Source organism: Manis pentadactyla, chromosome 14 (assembly GCF_030020395.1).
Source record: "Manis pentadactyla isolate mManPen7 chromosome 14, mManPen7.hap1, whole genome shotgun sequence".
Classification (NCBI taxonomy): domain Eukaryota; kingdom Metazoa; phylum Chordata; class Mammalia; order Pholidota; family Manidae; genus Manis; species Manis pentadactyla.
This window is the reverse complement of record NC_080032.1, coordinates 82,072,757-82,084,921: the sequence shown is the minus strand read 5'-3', so window position 1 is coordinate 82,084,921 and position 12,165 is coordinate 82,072,757. Positions and strand designations below refer to the sequence as shown.

The following is a 12,165-nucleotide window of genomic DNA, read 5'->3' as shown; positions in this document are numbered from 1 at the left end:
GGGGCCACGTGCCTTTTAAAGTGTTCCCCAACACCCAAGGCTGCCCCTACTTCAGTGTGGTCGGGCTGGCCTTGACCCAGGGTTATCTTGCGGCCCTTCGTGCTCCCTGTTGCTCCTAGAGGCGGCTTCCCCGGGCCCTCTCCTCCGGCCCCCGGCCCGCCCCGCCGCCCGAGAACTCCCCAGGGAAGGCCCCGCTTCTCCCACTGAACGCCGCAAACAGGAAGCTCACGCAGATCATTGGGACTCTGTCGCCCGTGAGATACGAATTACCCCTGGCGGGGGTGGGGTGGGGGTGCCGTTAGGTCAGCTTCGGGTAGACGGAGGGTTGAGATGAAGCAGCGGGGGGTCCCCGTTCACTCTTACCTACAGAAAAAAAAAAAAACTTGAAAACTTTCCCAGCCCAGCATTGGAGAACCAACTGTAATCGTCCTCAACGTGGGGAGGCTCTGTGTTTGGACTTGTTTTTATTCTGGCAAGCTGCAGCTTTCTTCCTGAATGAGGCAGGTTAACTGTTACTTTTTCAAAAATACACTTCCCGTAATTCAAGCAAAAGGTACCTCCCTCTGACCGTGCTGATCATTTTATGTTAGGAAGGTGGGAGAGTTAAAAATCAAAGAAAAAAGACATATCCCTAAAAGACGAAACCCTTTCAACACAGTTTGGTTACATTTGTGCTTCTTACTACATAACGTAGTTCCTGCATCAAGTGAGGTGTTGTCAGTATTTTCTTTACAACACACCATGAATAAGGGGCTAACATTTTAAATACATAGAAAAATATTCTAGTAGATCCTGGCCTACCTGGGAAAAACAAAGGAGAGAAAGTGGATGTATGATTGGCCTCATTCACTTATTGGATTCTGTGAAAAACTTTAGCTTTTCACCTTGTTTCACCTGGCTTTTAAGTCATTACCGATAACTCCATTCTCACACCAGTCTCACACTTTGGTTCTCAGTAAGGGTGTAGCAGTCGGGGGGCCATGAACCTAGCATCCCTTTGAGGAAGATAATGTGCCACCTGGTAGTTGAGGAAGTTTTGCTAGGAGGCACGCCCTCTGTCAAAGAGGCTCGGAATTGGGATTTGTTTGTGCCTCCATCAGATTCATCGGGTCAGCCGAGAACAGGCTCCTAGTCTCTGCTTGGTGTCTTTAGAATCTCTCACCAATAGTTGCTTTTGTTTCCCAACTGTCATAGATATGCCTCAGACTGGTATTTTCTTGCCTTTCAAAAACAGACCCAAAAAAATGACACTCAAAGAATGATGTGCATTAGAAAGGCAATTCACACTCAGTAATATTATCACAGCAAGATCGGCCTGGATGCGGAATCTACAGTGTTGGTTTGACAACACGGGGCACTGATCCTGTAAGCATTTCGGCCCTGTAATAACGTCAGTTAAGATTGGAAGCATCTTAAAAGGGCAAATCATTTTGATAACTCACAGGAAGCTTTCTGTTAAACTTAGCACTACAAAGTCAAAGCAATATATACTCTTTTATTTACAAAAGACCTAAAATTATTTGTAAGCTTCATGAAAATATTGCTTCTATATAACTGGAGGTATAATTTCATAGATCAGTTACTGACTGATCAAGGAACAATAAAGACTGGTCTTTGGCACTATGATTCACTTCAAGCACTTGACATCATGATCTGTTTTACAAAAGATTAAAGTAATGGCCAACACAGAGTTAAGCTACTTATTTAATATTTATGGAAAATATACCTAGAATTAACCTAGAATGGAAAAAAAAAATCTAAGTACAAGATATTTATAATAGTGCTGCTTGGTATAAAAAGTAATTGGAAACATAATGCATAATAATAATAGTAGCTAACATTTATTGAATGTTTATTATATGTGCCAGGCACTGTTGTGTTTTACATGGATTATAATACTATTTTTATACTATTTTACAGCTGAAGAAGCTGAGGTGCAGAGTAAATTTTGGTACATGTAGAATGAAATACCACAGAGTCATTACAACTGTGGATGTAGATTTTTCTTTACAAACACTGAAAAATGTAATTTGGCACTGGAGTTTTAAAAAATTGTTCCTAAAACAGTATAAATCCATATGTAAAATTATATATGTATATCTTTTTAGAGATGTTCAGGAGGATGTTAAAATGTTAAGATTGTAAAATCTTGAATCATTTTTATTTTTCTTTGTACTTCTCTGTATGGTTTGGATTTTTTAACTGAATGTATATCAGTTTAATAAAAGCAAAATATTTAAAGAAAACATAATGACATTTAAATTTCTGAGGCCCCATTTTTAAAAACAATTTCCATCGATTTCATCAACTGGTGAATTACTATACACCATCTTTAAAATAAAGATGAATGTTACTGTTTTTCAAAACACTTTCTGAATTCAGTAATGTATCCTATCATTTCACTACCAATTCACTATTTTAATTTAAAATAAATTAAAAATTATTTATCTGTTTTTCAGTCCCTCCACTAATTCCTAACACAACTACATTTCTTTTTTTAACAGGCAAAACTGAAATATCGTCCTTTCATTAAATCATGTGGGGCAATTTAAATAAAGGGTTCTATTTAATAATATAGATTGAGCACCTTCGTGTAGGCAAACTTCCATTTATTTCAGTCAGTGTTATAGCAGTGTTTTCCAAACCTCGTAGGAACTCACTTGGGACACTTATAAAAGTAAGATTCTGGTTCCCACACTATAGAGCTGCTAAATCAGTTGTTAAGGGAAGATGCGTGTTTTTTAAGGTAGGTATCCAATTTTTGAACCCCTCTCAAGAGTGCCCAGTTAGAAGTAAGTACAACATATGGCATTGAAATAGTGTAATGGTTCTGGGTATTTCATAAATTTGTACAAAGGCTAGATAGTAGTTTTTTATTCAGTTACAGTTGCTTGCTGGTTTCTGCAATTTCATGTCACATAGACATGTTTTGAGACTAGATGCTTTAGAGCCACAAATCTCAGCCCATAGAGGATTCCTTCCTCTGCCCCTGCAGTCCAATTTCTAGCCTCCTTTTGAAAACACTTGGCTCCAAGAAGTTACCCATTTCCAGACATAATACTTATTATGCAATCATAAAAAATGTCCTTTTAAAAATTTAAAGCATGCTTTTTTACCTTGGAACTTGTAGATTCTTTAAAATGCAACTTTGATCTCCACTTGACATCATTTGCCAGCAAAAGGATTAAACAATTGTGGATGGTTCCATTATCCCTGTAGGAAAAATGAAAACTTCAAGAAATTATATATCACACAAAAGAAACTACAGTTAATGTGGCTGAAAGATGTGGAGGTTAGAAGGTAAGAAAGTAGACTTTCCGGTTTACGTCCCCAGGGCACATACTAAGTGAAATAGCTATGGAATCTCAGGCCAAAACAGGAAGTGGTCTTTTGTTCTTCATCTGTCCCTTGCTCTTCCACTAAGAAACCTCTCTTCCCTTTCCCCTCAGAACAGATGGAACAGTTTGTCTGCAGGTAAGCAACTGAAACTTGCTTTCTATGAGAAGTTTACTAAAATAAAATATTTATCATGTTAGTGTATTTTATGTGGCTTATATAAAGTTAGGAGTTAATCCATGATACAATTTTTGCTTGGAAGAAGGTGAAATCTTTTAATTTTAAAGTTACTCAATCTTTTGAATATTTTCCCTTTATTATCTATTATTAATATTATGTTTCTAAAACAAAAGATAAGTGATCATTAGGCTATTACTAGGGAACAGAAATGAAAGTTCCAAGAATGTTAACATTTATGTGTCAAGTAAGTGAAGTAGTCATTGCCCAAAAAGGTATGAAAGACAGATCATAGGCTAGAAAAAGCTTCACCTTTTTTTAAAAGAACAGTAGAATACTTCATGCCAAAAGCTGGTTATCACTGATGCTTTGTACAAAAATGGACAAAAAAAGTAAGTTTTAAACTTTGAACTAATTTGCCATCTTAGATATCATGGATATAGAACACATTATCTTCACAAAAGTATAAGAGGCTATTTTCCTTTAATACCTTTTCAAATGTTTTGGCATTGCATCTGAAGTAATTTTATTACTATTTAGAAATTTTAAGCTATTTTGCCATTTTCCTAATGCACATTTCTTAGCAACTACTTCCATCAGGAACATTCTGCCTTTATGTATGTGCTTCACAAAGAAATCCCCTCTATAACTTGCAAGCATGAATATCAGAAAGCAGATTAGACAGCTCCCAATTTGAACTTCTTCACAATTTTCACTGTAAATTACACTTTTTATTCTTGATTGAACAATATACCCCTTACTTGCTGGGTGTTGTATTCTGTCTACACTGGAGCACGTTCTCTTTTCATCTTTTAAAAAAGCTTGTGACTGGCCTTTTTGCAAAAAATGTCTGACCTCAAGAAGTGACCAGGTCCATAGCCAATGTTTTCAAAATCACTGCAAAATTCCATTTTTTAATTTTTTATTTCACTTTCAGTTTTCATTTACTTTCAACATGTCTTTTTCTTTAGTAAAAAGAAAAAATTTAAACCAGCACACAAACTGGTTTTCTAGTGAAGCTGAATACTAGAACTTAAATGCAAAGATGAAAATAAAGAGATGATTGAAAAAAGTCTGCTGTCCCAAGTTCCTTAAACACCGTACAGAAGTGCCCTTACAAAACGATGTCTTGTTTCTGGTGAAATGGATTCTTCCTTTATCTGATGTCAAATGACTAAATTATTGTTTCCCTGAGACAGACTCTTGGCTAGGATTTCTACCTGTCTTTATACTTACTTAGTGAAAGGTGTCTGTGACTATTCACTTTCACAGAAAGAAGAAAAGCAGAGGAGAGAATCCACATCTTCAAGAGGCTAAGTAAGGGACAGAGAATCAAGATGGCCTGGAAAATGTACAGAATTAATGCCAGAAAGTCAAATGTTCACCTAGGGATCAACTGGGAAGAAACAAAGGAAAACTGAATGTGCAGTTAAAGAACAGCCTCATTTTTTTTCTAGATGACCCTCCAGGAGTCTCAAAGAAGCTCTCCCTTAGCAACAGCCCTGAAGTTCCAGAAACTGTCCTCAGCCCTGATGGTCAGCTCCTGCTTCTGCCTGAGAATCAGACTTCCTGCTGAGCCTTCACACCAGGAAAATGCATGTGGCTCTGGTGGCAGCAGATGTGACACTGCTTCTAAGCCTGGGGTGGACCTCAGACTGTCTCTGCTCACCCACCGTCTTTTACCGAGACTGCTGGATCCGTCGCTTCCCAGGTCTTCTGATTGACCTGGAGGAGTCTCAGAAGCTGGGAGCCCAGTTCCTGAAGTATTACGCTGAGAGCACTGGCCGGAAATGCAGCAGGAGCTGCTGCCTTCGGAAGGATGGTAAGTATTAATGATGTGCCTGAGCACAGATCGGGGGAAACTTCCAGAATGAAGACATCCTTGGAAAGGACTAGGGAAGACGCGCTGGGATGAGGGAGAGAGGGGGGGACACTGAGACTGACCGTGCAGACCGGGCCACGGCCGGCTGGGTTGGCAACGCTCGTAACGACCAGAACGCCGTGGAACCTGCAGGTAACAGAATCCTCTTTTCTTCACTAAAGTGCTAAATAAAAATATTTCCTTGAGAGTTAACTATGGTATTTCTGCAGCCTAAAAATATGGCATATTTGATTTCCAAGATATTTATGATAATTTCCTTTTCAAAGTCCTTTTGGTGATATTGGTATCACTTCAAGTTTTTGAAATGTGTGTCTTGTGTTGACCAAACATAGGATGTTCCAACACAACTCGAGATTGTGATTGATGTTTTAAAATAAATAGGGAAGTATATGGCAACAGCAGAAAGAGAGAGAAAAAAACATATTTTCAAAATACCCTGACAGATTTTTTTTGTCTGAAATCTGGAATCAGGGTTAAATATCATCCATATAACGTGATCAAGACTTGTAATTAGGAAACCATTTCACTGTTGCAGAATTTCAAGTTACAATTGTGTAATTTTTGTCTAATTTCTAAATTAGATGTGTAATGTCTAAAAATTATCTAATTTCATTTACCAACTTATTAATTGCCAATGCTTCCTATCCAATTATATATATGAGATTTCTGGGATGCAAACTGAAGCTAACTGGAGAGTCTAAACTGACTGTCAAGAGACCACAGCGTGAGAAGCCATCTCAGGCTAAGCCCTCAAAAGTTCGTCAGGCACAGAAGACAGCAATTCATTTATTAAAGGGAAATCTTTTTGAAAAGTAGCCAATCCAGATTTTCACCTTAGAGATGGTTCTAACTCGTATGAGCCTTCCCTGGGAGGAGGTGGGCAAGGGGCGATAGCTTTTCTGCACTTTCCCATGGCATCAATCTACCAGACTCCACGCCAGGAAGTGTTGGTTCCCAGACTTGTGGGATACCGTGAGCATCTGGTAGAATTCCATGATTTTAGAGACTGTGTAGACTTCATGGTGTGGCTTTCTTCCTCCAGAAGAAAAGGAACAAGCACAAATCCCTGCTTTTTCTGCTGGAAACCAGAACTTTAAAAGCCACCATCCTGCAACAGCGAACCTGCTCAGAGCTGGGACTCTGTACATGAGAAGGAATGTAAAACACCTTGAAAAATTGTTCTCTACAGCACCAACTATTTTCAGAAACTCGAGACTTCTACATTTGAATCTTTTTTATTCCTTTCTCTTAAATTTTATAGCTCAGTTCTCGAGCGTATTTGTAGTCTATAATGCAATAGCAATGTATTATTAATTAACTCCTGTCCTAGTCTTTCTCCTACAAGTGGGGAAACCACGGGATGTCCCAGAAGTCATGGGGGAGATGCAACGCCCCACAGTTCACCTTACACAGAAGCAGTCCAGAATTTGCCACAAGCAATCCCACAGCAGCTTTAGGCAAACTCTGAGGTCTGGTAATCGAATGCTATCCCTGTGTAATCTTATTTTATTAAAGACGTTGATACCTTTGGCCAATGGATATTTCCTATCACATGGTTCCCACCACACTGCAGCGGGAGGGAATCTGTGCTGCACTTTAGAGGACAGACCGAAGATGGGCATTCAGCAAATCTGACATACGGTTTTCCAGAGCCAACACAGTATGTTTCAAGAAGCAAACTTACTTAGAAATGGGAAGACAGCATCACCAAGTGAGATACCCCTTGAATTCCAAGGGCTCACAGCTTGTCCATCTACTCCCTTCCTCTTTAAATGACACTGATTAGGTTTCACTGCCTGGGGTTTTGCATCTTGGGGCCGGTGCGCACCTGCAGTCAGGGTCAAGGTGATGCTCCCCAGCCTCCTGCCTTTCCAGTAGCTGGGCCTCTCCGAGTAATGCAGACATCACTGTTTGCTCTTCCCGTTACCCTCTCCTCTGTTACATCATTTGTCACTTTCTTTCGCCCATGAACTCCAGTACCTGAGCATTCTGAGAGGGCATTGTACTCAGAAATCTGATCTAATAAATCCCCAGAGGCTTTGCAGCCAATTGAATTTTTCACAGACATAAAATCCTGGGATTGAGAAATGAGTCCAGGCTAATCCTGTGTGGAATGGAATGTGTGAAAGATCAGAGAAAAGCAGTAGGCATTTTCTTTTAAAAAGGCATTTTCTGTATTTATAGAAACAGTTGCTGTGTAGTTTATAAGGTTCTGTAAAACGTCTGAACATGGCCCTGCAAAGTGCTGTTAATGCCGTGTTCTTGAAAGAAATGTTAAGTTACTCAGAGCTCGTGAAGCTCGCGGAAATCAGGATCTTGTGCAGATTTCGGTTTGACTTTGTCAGAAATAGGGAACCCACAAATGTATGCCTGCTTCCCTTTCAGTGGCCTGTAACCTGGCTGTCTTCTACCATGACCCTGCTCATGACAATGTCAACTGCCTCCACGTTCACTGCCCAACACTGGAGAGCTGCATGTTAGAGCCCGGGACCGGTGCCATCTTATACAACATTACAGACGGTAGTGACTTATGTATTGTGTATGGATTTTGAAGAATGTTGATAATATTCTAGGAAAGGCATATAACCTAGAAACTGGCTGACAATAGCCATGTATGACTCCCCAAATCATTATTTCCCAGTGACCTCGGTCTGGAACAGTTTTGGGCATCCAGGGCAGAAAACTAAAAGGGAATTCCCTTCAGTCTGCAATGTCCAGCAACGATGAGTTCCTTCCAGATGGTGACAATCATACGTATTGAACAAGAGCTTCAGCATTTTATTTCATTTATCCTAAGAGCCCTCAGCAAGAGCCAAAGTAGGCATTTCTATTGCAGTGACTGAGGATGCCACGAGGAAATAAAGAAAATGCCTAAATGGCAACTTTGAGGTCCACTGACATTACACCCAAGGATTCTACAAAGATGGATGTCAGGGACAGGGAAATGCCACTTACTGATATACATGAGCATACCACTGGTCCCGAGATGACCAGTATATTTGATTTCAGAAAAATACATATTTAAGTGTTCTTTGCCCACGTAAATAATCTCAGAGTACAAGTAAGTAAACATGAAAGAGTAGATTTTTGCCGTCAAAATACATAGGAGATAAATCTCTACCAATTTGTACTTATTGCACCAGGTTGTGCTCAGCCTTGCGGAAGACTGTAGCCATAGCTCTGCTCTCAAGTTCCTTACAATCTAGTTGATGTGACAAGACTCACTAGTGGAAGACATATAACTGAATACAGAAATGTACGATATTGCTGCAAGTTCAAGGGCTCAAAAGGAGGAGAGACTAAAGAAAACTAGATTAGTCAGAGGGCTTCATGGAAGAGGCCAGGCAGAGGCAAGATACGGAGTTTTGTTATCACACCAGGGAAAGTAAGAAATCTGATCTGGCTGAATAAGGGCACATTTGGGACTGTGATAAAAGTATGCATAAGATAGGGTAGGCCAGGTGACAAAAGGGCTTTGATAGAGTAGGATTTTGGTTTGACTTAGTCAGAAATAGGGAACCAACAAATGTATTTAATGAGAAAATGCCATCATTAAAGTGATGAGTCTGGTTATCTTAGTCTAGGAAAATTATATGCAGGATGCACTTTAGAAAATCTAGACAGGGAAATACTAGATTTGGGCAAGGTGATTGTAGGGGCAACGAAAAGGAGGGATGATTACCAGAACAAAGAGACAGGTCAGCGGAGAGGGAAACCTGGTGATGCAGATTTCAGCGCCCTGACACCAGCATAGTGACTGGGATAATTTCCTTAGGGGATGGAGGGAGGGATGAAGCGAAAATTCAGCAGAAGGTAAAGAGGGAGAGAGAGCGAGACTGATTTTTAGCAGGACAACTGCAAAGCTGTTAAGAGTTGTTTTAAAGACATTTGCACATGCCTGAAGTCAGGACCAAAGGAGTTTATTTGCCAGAAGAGAGGAAATACTGGAGACAAAGCAAGGGCCCTCGGGGACTGGAAAGGGATGAAATTTAGGGCTTTGCTCACGATTTGGATACAGTTACACTTCTCAGGTTTAGCCTAGTTAGTGGAACTTTCTTTTAAGATGCTATGTCTCTCAAATGCTTATTGTTTTTGCAGGTCTTGTACTAACACTGCTGTTGTTAGGCAAGGCCCTGGAAGACACAAAGTATTCTCCATGATGCAGCAAAATTTCTGTTCATAACAGAAAGTGTCCTAGGAAGTTAAGATAAATTCAAATGTGGCCAGTATGTTTCTAAGCCTATCAGAAGTAAGCAATAGTAGAACTTCAAACTGGCAGTTCAGTTTCAATAACTCAGTGGCAAAATCCAGGACTTCTCCAAATTGTTCTTTAAGGTCTGGTCCTTTCCTTTAAAAAATAAATAAATAAGTAACAGTGCCATAATTTATGTTTCAGGTATAGATCCAGATTTGCTGGTCTTTGGACAGTCTCCTCCCACATATTTAAATACCCGTTCATCTAACACACGGGACAGACTAAGAATTCTAAAAGCTACAAATGCAGATAAACAACAAACCACCATGGTAAACCAAGTACTGCCATCAGGAGTGGCTCCATCATCAACCACCCATCACGACTGGCTTGTAAACACAAACAATACCAAGTATTCCGAGGAATCAACCGCAGAGTCCAAGGAATTCACCACAGATTCTTGGGCAAGATTCATTTCCCTGAATGAGTCCATTGCCACCAAGGTCAGTGAGATGTCCCTCAGTAATGATTTTACCAGCAGCCCAGATAACAAGACTATTTCTCCTTTCTTTGTGCCCACAGACACAAAACTTTTTCATATGCCTATTCCATCCCAGCTCAACAGTAGCAAACAATTACTGAATAAAACCAAGGGGTACAACATGAGAAACCACACGCCTGAGAATGAAGATGTGACACCTGATGGGGCATTTGTGACTTCAAACACCTGGCTGGTTCTTGTGGCCCTTTGTACCTCTGTCATCTGTCTTTGCTGTTGCATAGCCATCCTGGTCTATGCATGCTGTCGAAAGCAGCAGAGCCAGTATAAACCAGGACAGAGAGTCAGGATTCAGGCAAATTAAAAAATGTAACACACTCTGAGAACTCTTTGATAGTAAAAGTTGTAGAGATTGTAAGCTTTCAAGAGTATCATTTTCAGATTTTTTTTTTAAAGACCAGGGTAGTTAAAAAAAAAAAAAAGTGATTTCATAGGATGCATGCTCCTACCAACCCCTAAAAAAGGATGATGCTTGGTAAACCTAACAGCTTTTCTTAGTTTACATTTTTTGAATAATGTACCCTTTGCCAAAGTTCCAAAATTCTGACCCCTGCAGTTGTTAGCACTGTGCGAGCATTCTAAGTGCTGTACACACATTGACTCATTGAATCCTTACAACTGAGTTATATTTTTCTTAACCATTATACTGTATCACATTTTACAGATGAGGAAACAGAGAAGAGCGGTGAAGTATCTTGCCTAAAGTCACACAGCTAGTAATGAAGCCAGAACTTAATAGGCAGTCTGGCTCAAAAATCCATGCTCAAAATCAGTTAGATGAGAAGCCTCCATTTTCCCAATAAGCATAGAAAAAAGATGCTAGGAGTAAAACATCCAATTTGTCTCCCATCAAGGTCTAATTATTGTCACCTCTGTTAATAAAATCTTTCAGTGATTTGAACAAAAAAAGAGAACTATTATAGTTACTAATCCATGAGCAAATGTGTCCTGATTATTATACAGTTTACTGTTCAATTGGTTAATTCTTCTCAATCTTCATTTTCCAAAGCTGACATGCCTTTCAAAAATTATGGCTCTGAGATGTGTGAATAGAGCTTGGGAGGCTGGGTTGACATCCCTCACTTGTATACATTGTTTTCCCAGCTGCAAATATTAGCTCCAGGTGTTTCAGCTCTGTCCAGATTTTACACCAGATCTACCCCACTAAACCTTACATTCAGGTTCTTAAGAGTAGAGAACTTAATTCAAGTCTCTAAAGATCTTAAACTGTAGGACCTTAACCTCATCACTGAAAGCTTTTTAGTGTAACAGATATTAAGCCTGTTTATTAGCATAAAGGATAACAGGAAATGCTATTACAAGATTAATAATGTAGTACTTTTCTCAAATGTGAAAACAAATTGCCCAGTGGCTTAGATGTTTCTTTCCTGAAACTAATATAACATGTTAATTATATTTCAACTAAAATCTCACATACACAGACATGTTACTTTTTCTTTACCTATTCTAGTATTGATAGAGGGTGGGAAAAAGGTCTATTTCTTCTTTTAGTATAAGAAAAGGAAGAAATACAAAGTATCAGTAGAGTATTAGCCACAAATAAAAGTCTGAATTAAAAAAAATTAATTGATCTTGCTAGTCATGATATTAAGTATCATAAATTTTATCAATTTCCTATTAGGGAAAAATCCCGTATTATTTAGGGAGGATACCAAAATTGAAATTATCCTAAAAATATATTTAAAGAATTAATTCAGGAAATGGTCTTCAAAAATTAATTGTACAATGTTCTTTTAAAAGATCACTGACTTGGCTTTAAAATACATATAAATTGTTTAAAGGTGGCCCAGCAAACTAGAATGCTTAAAAGAAAGTTTTTCTCTTCCTTGGGGTTTCTCAGTTTTTTCATTCCCTAAAATTATTATTTCATAGAAATCACCATAATTTGGGGAAGACATTATCTTTGTAAGAAAACAGACTGAATATTCTCTTGTTCGGCCCCTACCTCTGACCATGAGATAAACTGAGTAAACTTAAGACTGGAGAGGAAAGCAGAGT

General features: G+C 39.0%; 1 protein-coding gene across 1 annotated transcript; it reads left to right on the top strand.

The window, feature by feature from the left end:
- Positions 1–3,956: 3,956 nt before the first annotated feature.
- MANSC4 (MANSC domain containing 4) lies at positions 3,957–11,119 on the top strand. Its single transcript, XM_036889490.2, has 3 exons — positions 3,957–5,335; positions 7,781–7,915; positions 9,792–11,119. The coding sequence occupies exons 1-3, from the start codon at positions 5,107–5,109 to the stop codon at positions 10,448–10,450; spliced, it is 1,023 nt and encodes a 340-aa protein (XP_036745385.2). The 5' UTR covers positions 3,957–5,106; the 3' UTR covers positions 10,451–11,119.
- Positions 11,120–12,165: the final 1,046 nt, after the last annotated feature.